General features: G+C 39.3%; 1 protein-coding gene across 8 annotated transcripts in view; it reads right to left on the reverse strand.

Annotated features, from left to right (window-relative positions):
• The window catches only part of RAF1 (Raf-1 proto-oncogene, serine/threonine kinase), a 77987-nt gene continuing 52441 nt past the window's right edge, over nucleotides 1–25546 (reverse strand). For 5 of the 8 annotated variants that reach the window (XM_062620585.1, XM_062620575.1, XM_062620560.1 and 2 more), the window contains 17 exons: nucleotides 24693–24908; nucleotides 23801–23913; nucleotides 22628–22730; nucleotides 20955–21112; nucleotides 19948–20046; nucleotides 18331–18484; nucleotides 16763–16822; nucleotides 15014–15041; nucleotides 14795–14922; nucleotides 13386–13503; nucleotides 9583–9667; nucleotides 8483–8659; nucleotides 7459–7505; nucleotides 5841–5959; nucleotides 4010–4141; nucleotides 2311–2445; nucleotides 1–1133 (listed from right to left, as the gene is read on the reverse strand). In XM_062620585.1, the coding sequence (XP_062476569.1) occupies nucleotides 993–1133; nucleotides 2311–2445; nucleotides 4010–4141; nucleotides 5841–5959; nucleotides 7459–7505; nucleotides 8483–8659; nucleotides 9583–9667; nucleotides 13386–13503; nucleotides 14795–14922; nucleotides 15014–15041; nucleotides 16763–16822; nucleotides 18331–18484; nucleotides 19948–20046; nucleotides 20955–21112; nucleotides 22628–22730; nucleotides 23801–23913; nucleotides 24693–24899 (2004 nt within the window). In that variant the 5' untranslated portion in view covers nucleotides 24900–24908 and the 3' untranslated portion in view covers nucleotides 1–992. The remainder of the gene's footprint in view (nucleotides 1134–2310; nucleotides 2446–4009; nucleotides 4142–5840; nucleotides 5960–7458; nucleotides 7506–8482; nucleotides 8660–9582; nucleotides 9668–13385; nucleotides 13504–14794; nucleotides 14923–15013; nucleotides 15042–16762; nucleotides 16823–18330; nucleotides 18485–19947; nucleotides 20047–20954; nucleotides 21113–22627; nucleotides 22731–23800; nucleotides 23914–24692; nucleotides 24909–25546) is intronic. The other 3 variants (XM_062620598.1, XM_062620594.1, XM_062620604.1) reach the window with 3 other exon arrangements.

Here is a 25546-nt window from a genome sequence, read left to right on the forward strand (position 1 = left end):
TAAAATTTAATTTATTTTATTAAAATAAGATAATCAGAGGAACCTTGGCTTACAATAAATGCATTTTTCTCAGGAGCAATAAAAACAAAATTAAAACCCAAATCAGCAAGAAAAACTGTATATGCTCAGTTTCCTCTTGATAGTGCATCTCTTGGACGACAGCTTCAGATGGGATGAAGACTATGCTCATTTTGCAGAAGTATAAGGAGAGTGTTAATGAGCCTGTTCTCAGCCACAAAAGCCTGGCTTTCTGCACTTCCCACCTCGCTGGGCTGCAGGAAACAAGTCCATAGTACCAAAGTAAGCTGCTTAAGTTACTGAGGATGACCGTAGCAAGACTGGCTAGCTTCCTTCTCTGAGCAGAACAATTCAGAATATATTCCATTCTTTTGCAAGAGTTTCTCTTCTATGTGCAAAACTATTGCAAAACTATTTAGTGTTGAATTAGCATTTTAACTTATTTCATTGGCTTGATGAAAGCTCTTAGGCAGGAGCTGATTTCCAGAAAGTTTTTTTCCTCTTCCCTCAGTCTTGTTTGCAGATACCCATGTCAGGAGGACTCCCCCAGCCTGCAGTGGCACATCAAAGAGCACCAGAACACATCATCTCTCTGAGGCGAGCCATCCTTGCTGTAAAGAATACCAATTTACCAACAGATTCAAATCAATCCAGAAACACTGCCAAAGAAACAGCCATCACTTCTGGGTATGGGAAAAATAAGGCTCAAGTGCATCTATTAAAAAAATAGTAATAGATCTCTTGATTTGTAGTCTGTTAACTATCCCAGTAAAAGAAACTGTAGAAAAAGGCAAGGTGGAGCCGTGTCCCTGCAGGGTAAGAACTGCAGACATCCTTAGCAGCTTGTTCTTAAAACTGGGAGGCAGATGATCCTGCTGGCACTGATCCTGTACACTGAGGCATTAAAAGCACAACTTCTGTTACTTCTGTTCCTTTCCCAGCACTGGAGAGGATGAGGGAAGGGGAGCACGATCCTAAAACACGGGCAGTCTCGTTGATGTTAACGTGCATGAATTTATGTCCTCTGTGTGGGCAGCACGGTGCAGAGATGGTTCAGAAGCACTCCGGTTGATTTTGGGTAAAGAATGTTGCAACAATTCAATGGATGACAGTATCTGAAGGAAATACATAACATTAAAACAAGGCCTGTTAGACAAGGAGCTCTTTATACTTAAGTCTTAATCAGAGAATCCCAGAGTGGTTTGTGTTTAAGGGACCTTAAAGCTCATCCAGTTTCAATTCCCTGCCATGGGCAGGGACCCTTTCCACTGGAGCAGCTTGCTCCAAGCCCCTGTGTCCACCCTGGCCTTGAACACTGCCAGGGATGGGGCAGCCACAGCTTCTCTGGGTACCCTGTGCCAGCGCCTCAGCACCCTCACAGGGAAGAGCTTCTGCCTAAGAGCTCATCTCAGTCTCCCCTCTGGCAGGTTAAAGCCATTCCCCTTTCTTACAGCTTTTAGTGTATCTTCTAAGAGCAACAGCATACTGTGTGGAGGCTCTGGAAACAACACTCTGGGAATATTCCAGTGTGAATAACCAAACTCTGCCACACAGTTTCATTGCCATGTAGGGTCTCACTGAGTTTCAGAGGATGGGAGGATACTTTCCATTAGTCCACAGACATTATGATCAATTAACTTGCATCTGTGCAGTCCTCCACAAGTGACAGGGAGAGAACTGCATCCTCTACCTAAAACTCTGTTTAGAAAACAACATTATAAAGAACACTTTAAACAAAAGCTGTACTTGACTGTAACAGCAAGTTATTTCTTCAAAATCTGCTGATACTTAATTCCAGCTACTTAAAGGTACCTTCATCATCTTCATAGCAACACAGAAAGGTAAAGTATGTTTGGTAAAACCACCTAAAATTGCTACATGAATTTACATCCCTCAGTGGATTTTGTCTGCTTCTTCCGTGGGGAAGGAAACGGTCTTGTTTCCCTCAAACCTACACTAAAAGAAGATAATGTCCTGGGTTCAGCAGAGATTATGTTAGGGCTTTTGTTTTTGTCGGCTTATCTCTAAAACAGGTCAGCTGTTGAAAGCAAACTGTTCCAGTGTAAGCCTAAGACTGTGTCAGTCTGCATGCGTAGTATTGTTTTGGTGACCCTTATGTCCAGTTAGAATTACAAACTGCTTAAGGAAGCTGGGCTATGAGAAATACACATATGAATAAAGACTAAAATAGGAAGCAGGTACACTTCATATAAACCAAAACCTCTAGAATGCTTTGTGTGCTAATGGCTATTCACAAAATACTCTGAAACTCAGATGCAGGAAATCACTTACTTGTGGAAACAGAGGTCGTTCTTCCCTAACTTTCTTCAAACAATCTGCTACAAGCCTCTTCATTGCTTTGGGGCAGTTCTTGTACAATTTACTGAGGTCTGGAGAAGCATACCCTCGGCCAACCATGAAAATAATCTGAAAGAGAAGCAGCAAGTGGCAGAAAACCAAAGCTGTAGGAGTTGTTTCACTGGATAGCATTAGTGTCCCAAAGCATTAAACACAAGTCCCAAAGGCACACACACCAGCAGAGCCTTGTCAACTTGTCCCAGTTAGTTAACTGAAACAATGGTCCTGGGTTTGTGTAATGGAGGACATGATTAAATCAGAGCAGCACTGCTCTGTAATGCTCAACAAGGGAAGGAGCTATTGCATTCAGAACAGAACAGGGGATGCTACATGACATGGACATAACATAGCAGTGTCCTTCAACTGAAGGCTACAGTGAGAAGCAACCCTCAGCCTCGGTAGTCAGGAGCAGTCAGCCAATTGGGCACAACAGCACAATCCCTCAGTAGAGCTGTATGTTCAGGTATCTCTATACTACAGGTTGCAAAAGGAGGTGTACAGCTATCAAGTGAGAAGAGATCACTGTAACTAATATAGCAAAAAAAGGGGGTTGTCTGGTTTCAAGACAATAAAAGATTTTATTAGTGTTGGAAATTACATTTTCTGTTCTAGTTCAAGTTAATATGGTCATTGTTTAGGATTTTGATCAGACTTCCAGTAACCTTAAGAGTTGGCTGTATAGTATTGAGAAGACTATTACCTGGTAAAATGGTGGTAGGTTTGGTTGTTGGGGGGACTTTGACTGCTGAGGGTTTCAGTGGGGAGAGGTAAACAGAACTAACTGTGCTACTGGGTCTTTTTCAACTGCTGTTGTCTCAGGAAAAAAAAAAGCCAACAGAATGTTGCTAAAACAAGGTCTCAGCATTGCTCTCCAGGAAACATCGTACTCCTCCACAGAAAACTTCCCTGAGGGTCAAGAGTCTCATCTTTTGCAGCAGTCGTGATTACTTAAGCTTGCACATAGTTTTAATATTCTGAATTAAAACACATTCCGATATCCCAATCTTAAAACTAAGAAAAAACTTCCTTAACAGAACCGACCTCTTCACAAACCACAACTGAGGATAAGCAAAACAGATCGAAAAGATCCAGTTGTCTGAAGTTCACGCCCTGCAGAACGAGTAAGCTCTACACTTGCTGAGCCAGAAAAAGCATTTGTGTAAAGAGAACAGATGAGGTCTCTGTCCTTCATGGGTTTCTTTGTAATTTTTGGTTAGTTGATTCGTAAGAACAGAACTTAGCAATGACTAAATCATTCAGTACTAACAGGGATGACAACAGCCAGTATTGATTCTTCGCTTAGTAAAAAGCACAGAACCCAGTCTTGATAAAATAACAGCATATTTAACATCAAAAGGGAAACTTCACATCTTTATTGACGTAGCAAAAGCTTTAACTGTGAATAAATTCAACAGGCCACTTAAAATGTTATAAAAAAAAATCTTTTTTCCTTTCGTAGCTGTCACTGTCAATATTTAAAACACTCTCCCACACACATTTATTGCTGAAACAAATCATGTTGTCAACGCCACTTCTGTTCTTGTTTTGTATTTGCCTTTATCTTACATTTCTTGAGGACAACAAAATGTACCCTTCCAGAAATAAAACACAGCATCCAAAGAGGCTTTCTCACCTGGTCTCGGTTGTTTATGTGGGAGTATGGCAACTCTCCTGTCATTAGTTCATATAATACTATTCCATAGGAGTAGACATCTGACTGAAAACTAAACGGGTTACTGTCCTGCATCCGTATCACTTCTGGTGCCTGTTGGAGGAGGAAATCAGAAATCAGTATTAAGAGAACTTAGGAATGGAAAGGATAAGCAAAGGGGAAAAATATTTGGAAAGCAGAGAGTGAACTCAACCAAAAATGACTGAACGAACCGGGGATAGCTCAGAACCTCTGATGTTTTACCTAAGGCTCTGGAGAAGTTCAAGCAGTGCTACTCTATATCTTCTTTAAAAAAAGATCAGTGCACTTGAGAGTAAACAAAGCAATGCTTTAATTCAGTGAGCATTTTACCATTAGAAAATCTATTATTATTCCAATGTGCAGTATTTATTGACTTTTGCTACATCTTAGATACAAAGGAGTCTGAGTCTCTCACCATCAGCTCTCAAACAGGTATCAATATTAAAGAGGAAAAATACAAAATTCTAATACAGATTCATTCCATTGTAAAATTGATCCTGAAACATTCACATGAATATGAAAGCAAAATATAAAATAGCACATACTGAGGATCAGGAAAGAAATGCATCCTTGCAAAACAAAGCAAAACGGTAAGGCTAAAGAACTTCAAATAAACAACGTTGAATGACTGAATAAAACAAGATCTAAACCAGCCAAACACCTTTCCTGGGGACTAAGACTTTTTTCCCTGTGAAGTCCTTCAGCACTGCTGAGCAAAGTACTAGTTAAAATTCAACAGTTCCACAACTCAACCCAGTAAGAGATTATACTGAGGAAACAGAATCAACCTCTCCTGCTACTTAATGATGACTCAGCAAAGACGAATGGTCTATAAATGATTAAAATAAACCCCCAAACCTGTAAAGAGCAACACTGCAGAGTTTTTTTCCAGAAGATCTGTTTCCTGTATATAGGCATACCTACAGGGAAGTTAGTTTTAAATCCTAAGACATTCTTGCATAATTTTAATGATGCTTTTTAACGTGGTCACAGGCACTGTTCCACGAGGTTAAACATACTTTAAAGCTTCCTCCAACCCTAACCACTCTATGATTCTACGGTAGGGGCAATAGTTGGGAATGTCCTCTCAGCCGAGGGCTTCGCAGTACCACTTCCAGAAGAAACTCCATAGGCTTTCCACTAGAACTTGAGAATTCTGTACCTAAATGGACATTTACCTGCTGCGGTTCTGAGCTGCACTAAAACCTACTCAACTGTCTGGTGCAGGCTGAGGGACAGTCCTGGGCCTAACAGCAGCAGCTTAATATATATGAAATGTCATCACCAAAGATGACTGTGCTCATTCCCATACTTGAAGTAGCACTTCCCCAATCCCCTGCCAAAGCTGATAAATGCATGATCAGCAAGTGTGTTGCCAAGTCCCACGCAGGGAGGAGGGCAAGAAGAGGCCACAATGAAGAAGGCAGAGAAAGGATCCCACAAAGCCACCATTACACAGATGAAAGCCTGCTCTCCTGTGAGACAAGCCCATTTGGGGAAAGGCAAGATTATGGCAGGAAAAAGGCTCCCCTGAATACTTAAAATGAAGGAGAACCCTTAGGCGAATGATGTCTACTTCGGACAATTAAGCACCCCAACACTTCATTCTTCAATTTGAACTTGCCCGACAACTAGAATAAAAGCCTACACAGCACTACCAGCATATGTTGATTCATTTAGATTTATAGGTTTAAAATAAGGGTTCAGTTGCCAAAACACACATTACCAGAAGGAAAGCAACTATTTAACATGAGTGAAATGTTTCGCTCACCATCCACAAGATTGACCCAGTGGGCTGCTCCACCTGTTGAGATCCACTCCACCTGGATTTTACAGTTGCCAGGCCAAAGTCTCCTATTTTCACTGTGAGACCTTCATGAAGAAATATATCTAAACACTTGTTAAAGAAATCCTGTGGGAGACCTGAGCAAACACCTTGGAATTTTCTGACATGATTCTGAAGTACCTGCTCAGGTTTTACAAATGCAAGCCAACTCCCCACAACAACTGCTGCTTATTTATTTAAAGCTGCTACAAGTTGCATTTTAAACAGAAAAAAAAAGCCATTTTCTGGCATCCATATTACAGAATTAACATTTAAGACTAAACAAGACGTTTCAGCACAGTTTGTACTACTATCATTACGGTGAGCTAGGAGAGAAACCTACTGTGTTAGTTAACACCAATGACTGCAGGTACTTAAATAACTGGTGTCAAGAGACACATAGAGGAATAACAAAGAAGTCATCACAGCTCAAAAAAGAAACTAAATAAAACCAAGTGGAATCAAATCCAAAATCTCTTTACACAAAGCTCTCTGGCTGATCTCCTGAGATTTAGCCATGATTTAACTGTTTCAACTGGAAATACCCCCATCTGTACTATCTGCAATCTATGCACTGAATAGATTGGAAGACTGACAGGCAGCGCTTTCTTTGTTGGGGTTATTCCAAGGAGATTCCACTTTACAACTTCATTTAAGAATGTTTTATATTCAAAAAGAGGATTCGGCATATAAACATGACTGACTCCTCCTTCATACTCCCACGTCAGGAAAAGAGTTAACATACTACACAAAAATGGTCTTCATTATCAGGAATCACAAACTCCTGACCTCCCATATCCCAAAATGATTATTTTTCTAAATGAAGTGAAAATGGGAATCTCCTTACATTATGGAATCACTTGGCATATTCTTTTATGCTAACATTTGCAAAACATTCTGTTTGCATTTTATGAAAGGAAGTTGTATTTTATGCTGTTAGCTCCAGGGACGTTCTTGGCAATTTCCAAAGCTGGCATTTTGAAAGGCAAAGGACATCAGTTTACAACATTTTTACTCCATATGCATTACTGAAAGTATGTATTTGCAAGAAATATAGTGGTAACAGTTTGCCTTTTCTTGAGTTTAAAGTAAAGAGTTTAGGCTTCATTTCTGTCAGATATGTGAAGGTGCTTTACGCACGTAACTTCATACTCATCAATAGGAATTCATAAAATCCCAGACTGATTTCTGTTGGAAGGGACCTTAAAGCTTGCACAGTTCCAATTTCCTGCCATGGGCAGGGACCCCTTCCACTAGAGCAGCTTGCTCCAAGCCCCTGTGTCCAACCTGGCCTTGAGCACTGCCAGGGATGGGGCAGCCACAGCTTCTCTGGGCACCCTGTGCCAGCGCCTCAGCACCCTCACAGGGAAGAGCTTCTGCCTAAGAGTTCATCTCAATCTCTCCTCTGGCAGGTTAAAGCCACTGAATTACTCATTAGTAGTTACATACATCTGAAACAGCTATTTCACACACACACACACACACACACACCCCCCCCCAAAAGCCCCATATTAACAACAATCACCCACGTTAAAAGAAATACAACTAAGGTAGAAAAGGATACTATTGGACTTCATGTCTCTGTGGATGATATTCTTTGCATGTAAATAGCTGTGAAAGAAAAACCAGAAGTACCATTATGAAGGCTGTTCCCATAAACTTTGTCTTTCAGTTTATTGACAGACATTATGACAATTTATTACACACTCAAACATTTCACACACTCTTGATTTAGTTAAAGGAAGTGTCTACTTTGGGAAAAGATAAAGTTAGCAAGTACTAGCTGATGACTACTGCTTTATGCATTACAGAAAGCAGAAGCAATGTAAATAAACCTCAGAAAGCAAGAAGGGTGGCATCACTGTTATGTAGCTGTGCATTGCCCTAGAACTCGGCGCTGTCCTCGTGTATGAAATTTGGATGCTATCTCAGGTTTACTTTTTACAAACTGCTTTAATCTGCAGTCACAATATATGTCCCTCATTTGCCAGGTGTCTGACTGAAAACATGGGTCCTGAGCTGCAAAATGGATGAGCAGTGACAGCGTCAGCTACTGTCAGCATCTTCTCTGCCTCTGAACACTGCAACACATTCCAAGAGTATGGGGAAGGCTTCCAAAATGCATCTGTGTGCTTGTGTCTGTAGCTGTAGAACAGGAACAGCCACCCCCTCATCTCAGAGAAGTACCATGAGTATAAATTAGTATTTGCCAAACACTGTGATGTTATAGGAAGTAATACAAAGAGGGGAAAAAAGGTTAATTCTATGTTTAGAATAGGATCTCATCTAGTTGCCTGGCAGTAAGACCTCAAGCTATGAAAGAAGATAAAATACAGAAAAGCTAACTGTTAAGTGACCAGTGGTCTGACACCAGCTAAGGCAAATCCAAGGGGGGGGGAAATACTAAATCAAAGTAAGAATGCATACAACAGTGCTGAAACTAAGGCTGCACAAGCTCTCTACTGGGTGTACCACTCTGACCCATTACTATCTTAGCAGAGTAACTCTACATACTAGATTTTGGGAGTAAGAAGGGAAACACCATTCCAAGAACAAAAATAGCCAGCAGTGCTGTTGATCCTACTCACTCCATTCCCTGTGCTGTCTGCCGAGCAATGTCAATGAGCTGGAACATTTGGAACTTGGTCTCTTGAACATGCAGGTGTTTATACAGGCTGCTTCCTTCACACCACTGTGTTACAATCGCCAGATTATCTTTAGTCATGTAGCCCATGAACAGCAAAATATTAACATGCCGAGTCTTCCTAAAAGAAAGTAGCAAAGACAAAGACCTTTACGAAAAGAGGTTTCAAATGCTTTTAAAAATTCCTGGCTCAAGGAACATGTTTCAGTTTTGAGTCCAAACATGAGTTTCCAGCAACATTTTTGCCGGGTGAATGCGTGTGTAAAGTTTGAGTTTAAGAGATACAAAAATATGCTGATTTTCTGCTTTCTAGTTAGGATACTAAAATTCCTTTTAGTTGCAAGGAAGTTTTTAAAATCAACCTTCAAGAAGTTGTCATGAAAATTCAACGGTTTAGAAATTAGTAACCGACATTCATGCTTGCAAGTGGTATTAGGAAAGTTACTGGAATGCTAGAAATTACCCTGAAAGCTGTGAAAAAGCGACAGATTTAGATAGAAGACTGAATCCCAACAGGAAAGTGAAGGGTCACTATAAACTGTGAAGGAATTACCAGATAGTTCTTACGTACTCTAAGGGGTCCCGTTTCAGGATTAACATTACAGCTAGTTAACTGGATACCACAAAAGCAGTATTTGCAAGCAGAAAAAAGTTCTGCAGATCAGAGTATACATAAAAGGAAGTAGTTATGCTGCACTTGTGAAAGGTACAAAGTTCAAGTATTCTGTCCAGTGATGAGAATTCTGGGAGGATTTATTCATCCTCATCTTTTCCTGCATTCCAAATAGGACCTGAACGATTATGGGTGTTATTATTCATCCAAAAATACAACCTTCAGGAATAGTGAAGAACTACTGAAATACTCCGAATTAAGACTGCTGTCTCACAGCAAGTATCACTAAACTGTCTCGTTTACTCTTCCCTGCAGATCTGCTTTTTGTGTCTCTCAAACATAGAATATTGAGCAAGATGGCTTAAAGGAGGGGTAATAGCCAAGTGAGTGCCTTGGAATAACAGAATTTAGCAGTGAAACGAGCAACTCACCTTAACACAGCCACTTCATTTCTGAAAGCCTGGAACTGTTCTGGGGTTGGATCCACAACCTTTAGTATCTTCACTGCTACATCCCCTGAAAATACAGTTACCGAAGAAGTTACTAAAAATGAAGCTTTTTTTTGCCCTCCCAAAGTAACATTAATATACAGTAGTCTTAACACTGCCCATTTGTGCACAGTACAATTCCAGTAACTTGTAACAGGTCAAGAGTTTTCCTGCAGACATATAAACTTCCACTATATCAAGCAATTCATTTACTTGAACTTCAGTCTACTGGAAAAAGTCACTAATTGTTCACATGCTTCCCTTCTAGTTTCTAACTGTGGCTAGCATCACACAAATGCTTTCTGCAGGACATAAAGCTACCAACATCTGAAATAGCTGTTGAAAGGGCAGGTATTCTAGTGTAGCTGCATTCTCAGCATCTCATTTCAAACGCAGTCACATCAGAGTGCTTTAGCTTCCAAACAGTATCCAGTTTCACCACTTTCCATTTTCTATTCAGCTTTAGTGTACATATATGTACACCTTTGTATTCTTATGACAGAGGAGTTGGAACTATATGATCTTAAGGTCCGTTCTAACCCTAACTGTCCTATAATTCTGTATATTAAAGTTTATATAGATATATAAACTATATATATATAATGTACATACCCTAACCTTGCTAGATTTAAATACTGCTAAATTCCATCAATGGAGGAGCAAATCTTCTACCAAGGAATAGCAGAAAAATCACTGATCTTAGTATTTCAACAGCAAAGCTGGGGACCCCAGAAAGCAGAACCTCTCTACTATTCTTTAAGCTGATAGATTAGAAAGTTTTACTTTAAAACTACATTTGAATTGCTTTCGTTGTCAGTGCTTGCTTTAAATTTCAGTGTCTGTTGAATGGTAACACCAAGGGAATAGATGATGATCCAGTGCTATCTGTTTGGAGGCTGTTTCTAGAGAATGAAGTTGTAAAAACCTTTACAGTGTACATCCAGAAAACAGTAGAAGTGAAGAGATTCAAAAAGGGTGCAAGAGTGGAGGCAACTAACAAAAGTAAAAGCACCACCAGCAAAACCCACTAATTCCTCTGGGAAAGAAGCAAGCATCACATTTAACTGTGGATGGACAACATTTTAGAATTCAAGATAAACTTAACACTGTCACAGGAAGATGTAAGCAGCTCAGACAAACCGAAACTTCAGTCTTAGTCCGCATGCAGTAAAAAGATTTGAAAGGTTCTATACTCCAATCTAGACTTATCCCACAGTTTAAAGGGTGCTGCCTCTTAGCATCACTGAATCATCGCCTACATTTAAAAAAAACACTAGAGTGACAGACTTCACCACAATCACCAATTTTCTTCTTCTTAATATGGCCTCTTCTCAAAGATACACGTGAAAAACATTAGCATGTCTCTAGAACATAATGATCAACTGAAAACATTAGGAATACTTAACCAGTAAATACTGAAGTATCTTCCACTGTAGTTACCAGCTGCTTAATTTGCTGTATAACTTGAAGTCACAAAGGATGCACAACTACTGAACATGTTATTGTACATTTCTATCTTCTTCCTTTCACTTCAGTAAATGTGATATACTTCCTATTTCAGTCTCATAAAGAGAACCATCTCATATCTGTGGTATGCATAATGTTTGATACCTTACAGGTCTCTCTGATTAGAGAATATAACTGGTAGAGCACCAACATCAGAGGCTTTGAAGCAGCCAGTTCCTACTGTGACTCCTACTGATGTACAATACGAGACCAACAGATGGTCTACCAACACCTGAAGTAGACACCTGCTAAGATCTATGCCCAGACAAGGCAAGGATTCAGCACCCAATGACTACAGGCCAAATGTTTTCAGATGATTTTCCAGTTTATTCTCCATTATGATCCTTGCTCCACAGATGAAGAGATGTTTTTAACCTTAGAGTGGGCTCACTGAATGAGGTGCCACACTTTCTTTAAGCTTGATGGAATTTCCCAAGCAGTTTCCTCTACAGAAACAAATACACAATAGCACTTGCTTTGTTCAGCAGCGATCTGAAGATAAATCAGCTTTCACCACACCCCCCCTCCCCCAACCACCAAAACCCTAGAGCTGATTACCAGGGTCAAAGGGGAAATGTGAGTGTTTATGATAGGTAGTCTTCCAACCCATTTAAACTGCCTTGGTTCTCTTTCCGCCTTTTAAATTTAGAAGCATGCTACAGGACACTACAGGATCCAAATGGGGTCTGTAACAGAAGTGGTGCAAATATGAGAATTAGTACTTAACCATCAGAACAAGCTGGAAAAATATGGAAGTTATTCCATACTGAGACAGGCACTCCTCAGAGCAAGACTGCCCTTGACACTTCAGTTTTAGTGTGGAAGACTAAACCAGGAAAGCTTATGGGAAACCTAACACGGTTTGCATCCAGTTGTACACAACCTCCCACAGGTTCACTGCAAACAGCCCTTTGTAGCTGGGTGTTTCAGGAAACCCAACACCTCTAACTTCACCTGGCTCTTCTACTGAAGTTTACAGTAATCTGCCCACCTCAGTTAATGTTATTTAGGTTCACCATTTTTATTGCTGCATTTGTACTATTAGGTTACTACAAAAAAACTCTGCGGTTTCACTAATAAGCACAGTGAGCACCCTGTTTCTTCAATTCTAAATGGAAAAGACTTGTAAGAAATAGAACCCTGTAAGTTTCTTAAGAACACATCAAAAATTAGTTAAAAAAAAAAAGTAATTTCATTTTGACTTCCCTGAGAAACCAGGAGAATATAAAAAGCTACAACAAATATCAAACATCGATACTGACTTAGGAGACAGCCATCCTGTGCACACAACTGAGAGCTCTTCCTACCTATGTAGCCCCATACATTTCCTGTTTAACACACCAAAGCTCTTGATATATGAAGAGTTGCAAATGTTTTATTACAATAAATATTAATGAGAAATTCTCATTTCTTACCTTGCGTCCTGAGTAAACTCTTATTTAACCTATTTTTCCTCTTGTTTTGTGTTCCATTTCACTTGTATAATGAAAATCAGTTTAACTTTTCATGCATATTACTTGTAGCATAAGGATAGTCCTTCTATTAAAGCCAAGATATTGTCAGCATCAAGACATGCAAGTATTTATTCTTTAAAAATAGAGGGTGGAAGGTAAATTTCCAGCTTATTTTATGACAATAATGCTATTTAAATTAGGGCCTGGAGGGCCCTTTTCACATCACAAGCCCTGAATTTAGAAACTGGTTCTGTAGTTCCCAGTGTGCCTCTTTTCAAAGTATTCCAGCTAACTTTATATCATAAACTCTCACATCAACCATTTTCTCCTTAGAAAGACTCCACAGCAAAAGCAATTTATGCTCATTTCCTTTCCCTGCCACCTTGAATATATTATGCTAACTAAACCACAGAGGTATTGAAAAGCAGGTAAATATAATTTCACATCAGGCTGTGAAATTTCCCAGGTAATTCTGCCAATTCAATCCTGACAATGGAAAGGAAAATCTCCACAGAGGACAAGCTGTTGGAGAACGTGGTGATAAAGAAAACAATGTTGGCTCCAGCACAGTACACATGTAGATGGCAGTTGTGAGATTTTAGAGTTTGATGTCTGTTGTTTGCCTTCATTTCCCCACTGCTTGTATTAGGTAATGAGTATTTCTCACCTAGTGCCTTTGGTGGCAGGTAAGCACACAGCACCATTAAAACAATTTTACCTGTTTCTGGATTTACCTTTTACCTTATCAACATTTTGAGAAAACTGTAACACTTGTCAAGAACTTACCATGCCATTTGCCTTTGTAAACTGTTCCAAAAGAACCTGACCCTATTCTGGTAGAAAGCATGACTTCACTTGCTTCTATTTCCCAGTAATAACTGGAATCTCTCTGTCCACGAGGCCTCTGGAACAAAAATTGACATGGGTTTTACTTTTAGTATTCAATCAAATATATTCTATATACACACCAAGAATGAAAGAACTCCCTTCACACACGTTTAAGATGTACTGCAGTTTGGACTTTGTTTTTCCCATCTCAATTTGTGAGGGGTAGTGAGTTTGTTTACAAATAAACAAACTCCAAAACCAAACCAAACAACCGAACAAAAAACCAAAGCCAAAACCACACTGCTCCACACCAACATTTTCTTGGATGGCTTGACCTGCTTAGGAAGCTATCACTAAGTTCTGCACTGGAAACATAAACTCCTACCTTAGATCTTAAGAGGAACAAATATTTCATAATCAACTATTGAAAGACATCTGAAATACTGACTTTTTCAAAACAACAGTACTAAAATTCAGGAACTCCTTTACATATTTAAAAGGAATAAACCAAAAAGATGAGAGCGGAATTCTCCAATGCCACAGTGATTGACAACTGGGAGTCCCACTAAACAACTTTATTTTCATTTCTAATATTATAAGCCTTAAAGAAATTTGAGATATTAATTCATTATTGTTGTAACTTTTCCCACCCAAAGTTTAAATCAAGCCTTTGAGGGAAAATTTGTATGTTGTTAAATCCCTGAGGCACTGTGACTGAATTCCCTATGAAAATGACGGCGCTATCAATAGCCACTTTCTATGGAAGCTATGGCAACGCAGTTCAAATAGTGATAAATAAGGCTAACTTTAAACATATTAAAAAAGAACTTCAGAAAAGATGCAGATCCTAAAGATTTGGAAAGGTAATCCTCAAATGTGTGCTGAAAAATAACTTCACAATGCTGTCTGAGATAAAGTGATTGACAATTGGTTCTGTGTATTTATAATGTAATAGTGCTAGCCTTCCCAAGCTGGTTACTATTACACTGCTATTACATACACACAGTGCACGGCTCAAACTTAAAGAGAGGCAGTTCAGGTTGGATATAATGAAGAAGTTCTTTACTGTGAGGGTGGTGAGGCCCTGGCACAGGTTGCCTAAAGAAGTGGTAAATGCTCCCTCCGTGGCAGTGTTCAAGGCCAGGTTGGACAGAGCCTTGGGTGATATGCTCTACTGTGAGGCATCCCTGCCCACTTGCAGGGGACTGGAAATGGATGATCTTAAGGTCCTTTTCCAACCCAAACCATTTTATGATAGCCATCAGCTTGTATTGCCTTTTAATTACAGGAATGTATCCCAACACACCACTACTCCCAGCCCACTTTACATAACTAAAAATTAATAAATCAGACATTGCCATACTTACAATTTTGTTCTTTTCTTGTGTATTAGATCCAGGGGCTCGCTCTCTTTGGGCTGGGACTGGGGTTTTAGGCTGAGACCAGCCAGTTGGGCTCATATTGTTAGGACTTCCAGACAGAGCAGAGGGTGAGGCTGAAATATTAAAACAGAAGAAAAACAATTTATGACCTAGAAAATAAACACAAAATAATATTCTAAATTATTTTAGGTTTTGAAAACATACCTGATTCACTATGGCTTCGAATTGCATCCTAGAACAGAGAAAGTAGGTAATAAAGTTAATAAACATAATGACAGCATACAAAAGAAGACACAGGAATAGTGCTGAAATTGTTCCTGACAGTTTTGGTCAAGTTGACCAACATCCTTCACAAGATGACAGCTTGGTTTCTATACTAAAACCCATGCAATTTGTGAATTCTTCCAAAACACTTAAAATATTCACAGCATATTCAGAGGTGTTACTGCCAAAAAAAAACGAAAGAAAAAGAAAAAGGAAAAGAAAAAGACACAGAACAAGAAAAACCACTGCAAACCCTGTCTGCATTCCCACCATGGGATTTTTGCACATGCGTGTACTTCAGGCCTGAGCATAGCTCCTGAGATGGTCCTACACCGCTGGGGGTTCTCAAAAAGCTCTGGCATTACAAGGAGGAAAGCTCCTCCAATATTCCAAGTCAATATACATGTTTCAGTATCTCTGCCATACTATGTCCACCCAAAAAAAGGCTACATTTGGTGCCCTAATATAAAAAGCATCTTATTTTCAAGACATTTCCCCATAGATTAATGTGCGATGGTATTTGAAAAGCACGTTCTTACACAGTTCACTAGCTGGCACAGTGCGACAACTCTCACCTCATGCCACAGGCACTTTACAACACAATTCTACAGCCATGCACAAGATAACTAAGCTCTGACAAACAAGACTTTACAACTTTTCTCACCTGCTATGTATTATCCCAAAGTACATACAGGAAAGGTAAAATATCCAGGTACTGTATTAAGTACAAAGCAAGAACATGCACTACAGAAATGTTAAACACTGTCAAAGTTAAGAGACGTCAAGTCAAACTTTCACACTCATTAGTAGAATAACAAATGTAAGATGTCATAGGAGGACAGAACAAGCCTACATTCCACCATACAGTTTTCAAATAAACGCAGGTTTCCCTTAGTAAAGACTCATTTATGAAATACATCAGTTTAGCTTGCTAGTTGCATTCTCCCAAGCTTGACTCTACACCCAGTACCTCTAACTCTACTTTTGTCCGTTTTGAAGACAATAAAACTCTTTAAGGCCCTGAATCAATACCAGGTGATGGGTTTTGTACACCAGCCTGGGAATGGAACTGCTTTCAAGGGAGCTGGCAAAGGACAACTAAATAAATTGTTCTCAAACTGATGCATAAGTAATCCTTATTTAAGGAAAAAGTAATTTTGAACTTCAACCCTGATGTGAATATTTTCTTTTTTGCTTATGAATCCGACAGCTAATGAACAAACCCCAGCATTCTTTAGAGGTGTTCTTACAACACAGATCATACCATACACAGTGCTGTAGTCTGGCAGCTTCACTTGAATATGAATAAAATAAATCATGCTCTTCATCTAAGGCCTTTGTACATTTATATTCAACAAAAGTTTTGAGAGAGAAAAAACCCTACACAATAGATCTGCTTAAGGGCCTTGCTTTAAAAACTGTGTGACCGAATGCATCTTTAATTCAAGCCTATTCAAACTCACACCAAATCTCATCGCAGTGTGGATTCATACAGCTAAACTAAAAGTGAAGCACTTCCATCAATTTGCATCTTCCTATTAGTATCCTCAATTTAAGTATAAACATGCTATAAACATGTGCACCAAATCAAGGCCAGATAAAACACTGAATGTGGACACTGCCATGGCTTACAAGTTACAGCAATCCTGTTAATCACAAGAAAACAAAAGGCACCAAGAAAATACCTACTCTTCCCCTCAAACAAAACCGTCTGCACCAGGAACTGGGAGAAGCATTCAGGCTGTTATTCTAGGCCAACATGGTAAGAGATGAGAGAAAAGAACAGAGGAAGTATAAAAGAAAATTTAAAAATGGAAGAATTAAATGTTAGGATAAATAAAAGAAAGAGTAATCTGATGACAGATGGTCATTAAGCGCAGTAAAACTTTGAAGTATTCCCATTGAAACCCAAAAGTTCACTAGTATCTATCCTTTGGTAAACCACTTTATTAAAGTGGTCTTTCTCATGTCATATTAGAAGGTCTCCACTATCTTCTGTGGTGTTTGGGAGGTTTTTAACTTTTTCAGTCTTTGAAGCCCTTTGGAAAAGCAGCTACTGCCTTTAAGACATGGCAGTGATTTTTATTCAGTCCCTCTGACATGATGAGGAGCCAGAATTGAAAGCAGTTCTGTTTTTACTGCTATGCATAAAGCATAAAGCAAGCAATGTCTATTTAAAGGCTCATCAGACTAGAAAGTTCAATAATTCATATTCTCTTTCCTGACTGCTTCATTATTTTTCATGCATTAAAGCTGGTCAGCCATGCTTCTGAAGCTGTAGAAAAGACTGTAAGCCTAAGAAAACCAAACAGAAAGGAGAATACCTTTCCCCATAAAGCCCAGCTGACACAAAGCTTCTCACCAAAACAACTTTACTGGGCTGCAGTAAACTTTCCTTCAGCTGAAACATCCAGAGGAGTTCTCCAGGCCATTTCAGAGAAGCCTATAAACTACCAGCTGAAGATGCAAGTAAACTTGGCAGTCAAAGGCTTTTGCTTGGCCTAAACAGTTTTTAAACTATTCCAGAGCAAAAAAAAACCCCAACAAACCTCTCTGAAGTCTTGCAGTTCAGCACTTCTTTCTGCAAACCTTTCCAGCACACCACTCCCTTATTTTATCATCACAAAACAAACCCCAACCACTTAGGCCTGACTTCAAAGAGCTGTCTCGCACTACTGCCAGGTTAAGGTACAGAAGAAAAAGGAAAGAGGTGCTTGAAAGCAAGTAACAGCAGAAAAACGTTCTGAGATACAGATGGCTTTAGCACACAAGCCCAGAATCACTGTTCATTCCATTCAGATATAACACAAAACATATTGCAAGAAAGTTTTGACTTGAGTATTCCAACTCCGAGAACTACATCCAGACTTACAGTACTTGTAGTCTGACTGAAAATAAACACCAGCTCCCAACACATCCAGATTTGCAAGTTTGGAAGAATGTTTTTATATACGCCTAATAAGCATTTCTTCAGCAAAACTGAGCTTGTTTTCTTTTCAGCTCTGTGAAACCTTATTGTTAAGCTCCCCCACATCTTCACAGGCCCCCAAAACCTACCTAGAACTTCAGCAAAAGTATATAAAGACTAAGAGTGAACTATCAGCTTTCTATGCAAATGTGCCACGTATCTTCTTCAGCACTCAGCCAAGGCGAGCAGTAATGACCAAAAGCAAAGAAGAAAACCCAACCAGTGACTATTACATGGCCAGTCACAATTCTAGTTCAAATTTCAGCTATTCCCTCCCCATCAGCATTACCTCTATTATCCTGCTGTCTACAGGCATTGTAGTGCTAACCATATGGACATTTGGTGTGGACGTAGATCGCTGTCTTTGGGAAAGAGAACCCTCAGAGGAAGGATTTGTTGTGTTGAAGGTGAAGGCATGAGGTGTAGAATACCTGTGCTGGGAACTGAGAAGGAAAGAGAGAAAATGGGAAAGTTGTGGTTATTTTTTTCCCCCTCTAACAACTGAATCATACTGTTCAATGTCACCTGTCCAAAAGCAACATACACAGAATTCCAAGCACAGAAAAAGCTGGGACTTGCACACCAACTACACTATTTGGTCAGCTGACCCATTCCCAGTTTAAGTTAGAAAATAAATGAGAAAACTTGAAGATCCTGTCAGCTCACACACTTATCTAGTGTGTTTAACATAAGTCTATTTCTGCTGTTATGAATTTTGCCACAGCTCAGCTCAATCCCCATCAAATCACATTCAACATACTGATAAAATACTGGCTCTGTTAGATTAATTCAGGTTTGTGAAATCTAGACAAGCTGCTCATTTCAAACCTGTTCAGTGCATAGCTTAAGAGCTGTTTTTACTGCTAAGCCCTGAATTTGCAAAGCTTTGCAAGACTGTTCAATGGTTTGCAGAGAACAGCCAGCAAGGAAGTCATGAAACCCAATATCGGTTAAAAGGAGGCCAACACTAAAATCCAGTTCAACAAAGAGCTATAAATCACAGCTAAGGTCATTCATACTTTATTTATCCCAAATCACACAAGTATCCTAACTGGAATCAGCCAGCCACCACAAAAAGCTTAAAACCCTATCAAGTTAACAGTCACTGTTCAGCAACACTGGAAAGAGAGTAGGATGGCAAAGATAACATAAGACCAATTCCTGATGTATTTGCTACTAAAAAAAATAAATAAATGAATATATAGAACCATTTGCAAGTCAGCTACGTGCTCTGTGCCTCATTCCTGAATAGGCCAAGACTTTCAAAGGGATGTAGGGAAAACAAGAGATGGCCTGCCCTCTGCAGCCTCTAGAATTTCAAGGGAAAAATACAGGCACAAATTAGGCTCAGAAGTCAGGCATCTCTGAAAGGAAAGCAGGTTTTAGTCTAGCATTTAAAACTACAGGCACACTCTTTTTAGGTCTCAGATTTTTCTTTTAGAGGAGCATATTTTCAGTTTCCACTGTTCTCTCTTTAAACTTTCATCTGCCACCATAACATTGGAACCTTATTTTAGTTGACGTATGCCAGCCATGCAAAATGAGTCACATGCCTTTACATGTGTACTACCTAATCAGATAAAATAAAATCAATGAAAATACCAGAGGGAGCCTTGAATTGCTTAGGAAGGAAAACAAAGGTCTCCAGAAAACCTTTAATACCCTCCCTTAAAGTCTTAAGATTCAAAATTAAAAAGATCAAATTCCAAATCAGTGTTTTGCTTGAATATAAGAACAAGAAAGGACACTACATGTTATCTGTGATGAAGTGGTGTTGCCTTCTTGCACATTTATCCCAACTTTCTATGAGATGGTTCTAGTTTTGAGGAGTTGGGGGCATTTTGGTTTTTTGCTTTTCAAAAAATTGTATTTCCCAAACCAGAAATGACAGGAAATACTAGCTTACCTAACAGGTATCCGGGAGACAGACTCCCGCATCCGTCTCATTGTCAAGGGAGGTAGTGCAGGGACACCACTGTCACTGATATTTGAATTTGGGAACAATCTGAAATATCAACAGAAACAATTACAATTTCAACTGCTACACTACCTCCTGTACAATGCTCTTTAAAGCTGACAATGTAAAGGGCTGTTTCTTTCCAGCACAATGAACTTGATGAACACATTCTTATCTTTACATAGTGTTTTTCCGCTGTGTATGGTATGATTAAAAACTAGGTCTTCAGACTCCCCAAGAAAATTTCCATGTGTTCTTTCTAAACTGAAGATACAAAATTTTTTATGTGCTATTAAACCTAGGTAGCACCAAGTGGCACAAGTCATCCTACAGTCTAACTCGTTAGCATCAGAAAATGTGTAACTGTATGACCAAGTTTAGTTGTAGTACAATCACTAAGCCCCATCATAAGGCCAACTATAGATTTTAAACACTTTTGCATAATAGGACTTCTTCTAACATAATGATCTTCAACTTTTTCTAATCAACATTAGGAAAGTATTATCCTTCATGAGTTTTCTCACCATTCATGCATTTTCAACAGGGTGTCAAAAGTTGTGGTAGTTCTGAACACTCATGCTTCCAACAGCTAAAGTCCAACTGAATTGTGCCTTTTTTCTTCTAAAAAGGTGTTACGCAGGAGGAATCACTATTATTTTCTTGAAACAGAGGGAATCATAGCAACTGCCTGCTCATTCATGATCTTGTTTGCTTCTCCCAGAATATTAAAGATTACAGCAAGAGCAAAATGCATTTAATCTAAATGGCCTTCTTCACCTGGGAACAGACAATCATTGCTGGCTGTTTTATGAAATCAATACACAAGTTCTGTAGATTGATGAAAGTGACTCCACTTCCCAACAATTCCAATTTAACTCTATAACGGAAGAGTAAAAAACCCAATGCTTGTCTGTCACAGAGAATTGCTGTGGCTATGAAAAAGGAACAGTCCTTACAAGAGTTGCCTGATATTGCTCCAGTCGACACACATGGTTGGGACTTTAGTGCTGCAGTGTTCATGGAATTTATAGCCACATGTCTGACACCGAAACCCATTTAGCAGGAACTTCTGGCAGATGTCACAGAAAGCAAGCTTTAGAAAGGTCTTCCGAGCCTAGAAAACACATTAAATGATTAATCCAACTTCTCTTCTTTAGCCAAGGTGAATATCTTCAGAGCTTGATATAAATAAATCTTCAGAGCTTGACATAAATAAACACCACGAGTAAAATGTTATCAGTGCCCCCACAGTGCTACTGAAGTCAAACCCATGCTTGAGAATTCTTGCCTATATTTCCAGTTTGACTGGAAACCTGGAAAGGTTACAAACACTTTGGGCTTTCTTTACATGACTATTTAAAGGGGAAAAAGGTTCTGTCTAGTTCAAAAAGCACCAGTTTGTGGTGGGTAAGGCAACAAAGCTGGGTAGGCCAGGAACTGGGTCTTTTATTATTTTTTTAGTATCGCCAAGGAGATGAAGGAGGATCAGATTGCAAGAAGCACCTCATTGGTTTCTTTATTAGTCAAAATGCTTGTTGCATGTCTATGACTAACCAACACCCCTTGCATAAGAAACAAATTCCTTCATAAATTAAACAGTTTAAGGAAATTCTCCTCCTTTAAATGGCATTTAACATTTTGCTAAAGCTTCTGAAATGTGACAGAAAGATTAAAAAGAACCAAAGGGTTTCATCCTCCAGAGCATACAGTGGAGGAAAGCTTGAAGTTTGAGCTGATTCCAGCTCTGGAGAAAAATACCAGTTTTCTGATAAGCAACTGCAGACAGTTTTATTTGTAGTTCTCTGAAGAAGTAAAATAGAAGCAAAGCTACTTTCAGGTTTTGTAAATCAATCTTGACCTTTCTGATGGATGTAAATTACAATCTTTATGGTTTTCCACTTGGGACAATACATTTCTGGGATTAAACAACAAAAAGGCTAGAAAGAGGAATACAGTTGTTTCCCAGGGAGAACAACATAATGCAAGATAAAATTGTTAAGAGTTAGGCATTATCTCTTTGTGAAAAATAACCAAACCCACCACCACCTCTATTCATTCGATCTATGCTGAGCAAATAATCACTTTTTGAGAAGGAATTACAAATCTGAAGTCTCTCTTTCACAAAAAAACACTGCCAAATTACAAGGTAGCATTAGCTCACAAAACAATGTCATGACCTTGCAGAACTATCAGCACCCTCATATATTCAGTGCCATTACAACAGCCAAACTCATCCAGCCTTCTCTGACTGCTGAGCAAGAGACTGAAAATGCAAGTTTTCTCCCTGACTATAAAGACATGAGATCTTAATATGACAGTTACAAAAATATACATATCTAAAATTAAAATGGCAATGGTTAGACTTTTGAAGAACATGCATAATGTGAGCTTTTAAGGTCTCTGACACCTGGGAATCACTAAATATGAACAGAATTCTGGCGTTTCATTACAAACTGATATTTAACCAATCTAATCTGTGGGAGTAGGGGTGAATGAATCAAGCCATCGCTTTCAAAATCCCTCCTGTGTTTAGAGAGCCAAAAGATACCTAAGGCCTAGCACGACCTTGACTGCATATGTGGTTCAGTTGTTACAAATTACATCAACATGCAGAAAAGGAGAGGCTTACAAAATTATGTGTAGTGAGTGGAACATGATCAAGAAAGTCCACTTGCAGCTCCTCTCCAATCAAGGAGGCAGCATCTGTATTCCAATCCAAACGCACCTTTTTTCTGAAAGAGAGAAAATAGGGGCAACAAAATTACTGAGGAGTTAAGAAGTGTGGCCTAAGCCATGAGCTGTGTTTGTGAGTTTTCTTGAGTAAACTGAAAACAAATACAGAAAAGCGTGGCTAACTTCTTATAGTGAGCTCTGTTTCAGTCTCTTTCACTTACAGATTAGAAGCAACTTCAAAAACATAGCAATTCACCTCTTTCTCTGTGTCTTTTTTAACATGTAAGTCATTTAGCTATATAGATTATTTGAAGTAAGACACCTAGGAGCTGTAATAGTCACAGAAATACCCTTACAAACAAAACATAAGAAATTATGAATGACAGACTTAGTGACATGAAAGCCATATTATGTGCTTCAGCACTAAAGTTACTGGTGACCCCAGAATGGACTCTGTTACATAGAGATGTAAACCCACAAATGACTGCCTCATGACTGAGACTTAAAAGAGCATTAAGCCCAAGCCTTACGAGGTGTGAAGTTAAATGTATTAACTCCATGAGATACCTTCACTCCCTCAGCTTGTAAAAGAATCATTTGGTATTTAATAGCAGCATCCCCGGTCCTACAAAAAATAAGGAATACCGGAAGTGAGATTTAAATCCAAACATTGAAAAGTTGTAGAGGAATGTAGAGCCTTAAAACTGAGCACACAGAGGAGATGTTCATTTAAATTGGCTAAGAATCACTAGCACTGAAATTTGCCAACTACAAATGTAGGGGAGAAATATCCAAATACTTCAAAATACGAAGGGATATCACAATCATTTAATACGGAGTATGCCAAAAGCCTCTGTAAGACACTGCAAGCACCTGAGTGCACCCCTCAATTTTAAACATTTCTAATATTTAGCTTTAAAGCAAAGGTGAGATTTTTAATACCCAGGAAGCTGAAGGAGCTACCTTCGAGGAGGGCAAAGAAAGCAACATGACAGTGTTCACAACCAAACTGTGCTTTTAAAAGAAACTAGCATGAGAGAAGGAAGAAACCATTATTGCTGCTATTCTAAACTCAAGGTTTTTACATTCTCTAACTGGAAGTTTCCCATATAACATTCCAGACTCTTACCCTTTTGGTTCGGTAAGGAGTCGAAAAACTGCGCAGCATTCTGGCTGCAGACCTCTGACTTTAAGTGCCTTCATAAGGCAGTCATGTAAGGTCATCCCATTCCGCACATTCACCTGTGACCAAGGGAAAGAGAAAATGCAGTCAGTGATTGCAGAACTTGGTTAAAATTTTTTTTTTTGGGGGGGGGGGGGGGGGGGGCACAAAAGAATCTTTTTCTTCTCCTTTGTGTAGAAGCTGCAGTAAAACTGCAGAGCTGTTCACTTCTGAAGTTAACAGAGTAATAAAAACTACTTGGAACCATGACGTAACAGACTGCTGTGCCTTCCAGTTGAACTCGCTGCACATTGAGCCAACCAGCCAGGCAGGCATGTTTCCTGCCATGTACCCAGCTACTGCAAGGGAAGTTTTGAAACCATTCTATAACTCTCCAATTTCTTACAATATTAAGTTTCTGGGATTTTATACATATACATTCTCTCATACAAGCAGGTAGCCTATAAAAGCAATGGAAATCAAGGCATATAGTTACCTAAGTGTAGAAAAAAGGCTTCATTTATGTTTCAGGGAACTCTGGTGACACTATTATTAGTACACTCAGCTCCAAGAAATCAAATAGAAGTGTGCCTTCAAGAAGTTTCACTTCAGCTTTAACTACCATACTTCACTGTAGTCATCCAAAGGAAGAAAACTGACAGAAATGACTACATGTTTTACTTCATACAGGCTCAGGTCAGCCAACTACTGTCCTCTAGAATTAACAAACTGATTACAACACACTTAATCTCAATAAAGACCTTTAGTGAAGCTTGGCATTTCTCTTGCCAGATACACACCACAGTGTTAGCAATGGGAACAGTACAACATTTCTTATGTTAAGGTAATGCAGACTTACCACTGTGCGCTGCTTGTTGGGCAAGAAAACACGAATAGTATTACTAGTTTTGGAAGTATCTGATATTTTGCCATCATCAGATGCCCGGCGTTGATAACCGAACTGCTGGACGATAGTAGGTGAAATACAGTTTGGGCCATCAAAGACAGAATCCTTGAGTCCAAAACCATTACTGATAGTTTTCCAAGCTCCCTGAATGTGCTCCATCGGTGCAGTCTAAGAAACAAAAATGGAGAGAGTCAGGGAAAAGGGCAATATCCTTCACTATAAAGTGGCACTGTCTCCTCTTGAGACAACGGACCTCACAGCCTCTTTTGAAAGCATCTGAAAACTGCACTGCCTTCTGCCTTGTGACATGATCAACCTACACATACACGGTACAGCTCACCCACAGCTGCACAGCCTGAGTCTTGAAAGCACTTGACTTTCTGAACACGAACAGATCACAGATTCATGTGCAATTCCTCTCACTGCATCCCTGGTGTCACAGAGCAGTTTACCATCATGTTAATTTAGGTAACCAGCGCCTGAGGGGCTTTCAGCCAGGTGGCTAGATGCTAGCTGCAGGCCAAAAGAAGAGTCCTGTAAGCCAGATACGGCACACAAGCATTAGCAGAGACTGTACTGTTAAGAAAGAGAGGCCAAACAGGAACTGGAATAAAAAGCATGCTTCCAGATCAGCACACAGGACCAGTTTTGCACACTCAGGGATGAAAAAAAAAGGTATCAGTGCATTTTTTATCCCAGATGCATCTTGTCCTAAACTAACCAAAAACAAAGTCTGAAACAGTTTTGAACAGTGAAATGTACTTCTTGCTAGATTTCCAAGTAGCCAGATTCATTGCCAAGCTTTC

The sequence above is a fragment of the Pezoporus occidentalis genome, unplaced genomic scaffold (genome assembly GCF_034315485.1).
Source record: "Pezoporus occidentalis ecotype Australia unplaced genomic scaffold, CSIRO_AGI_Poc_V1 ctg106, whole genome shotgun sequence".
NCBI lineage: Eukaryota > Metazoa > Chordata > Aves > Psittaciformes > Psittacidae > Pezoporus > Pezoporus occidentalis.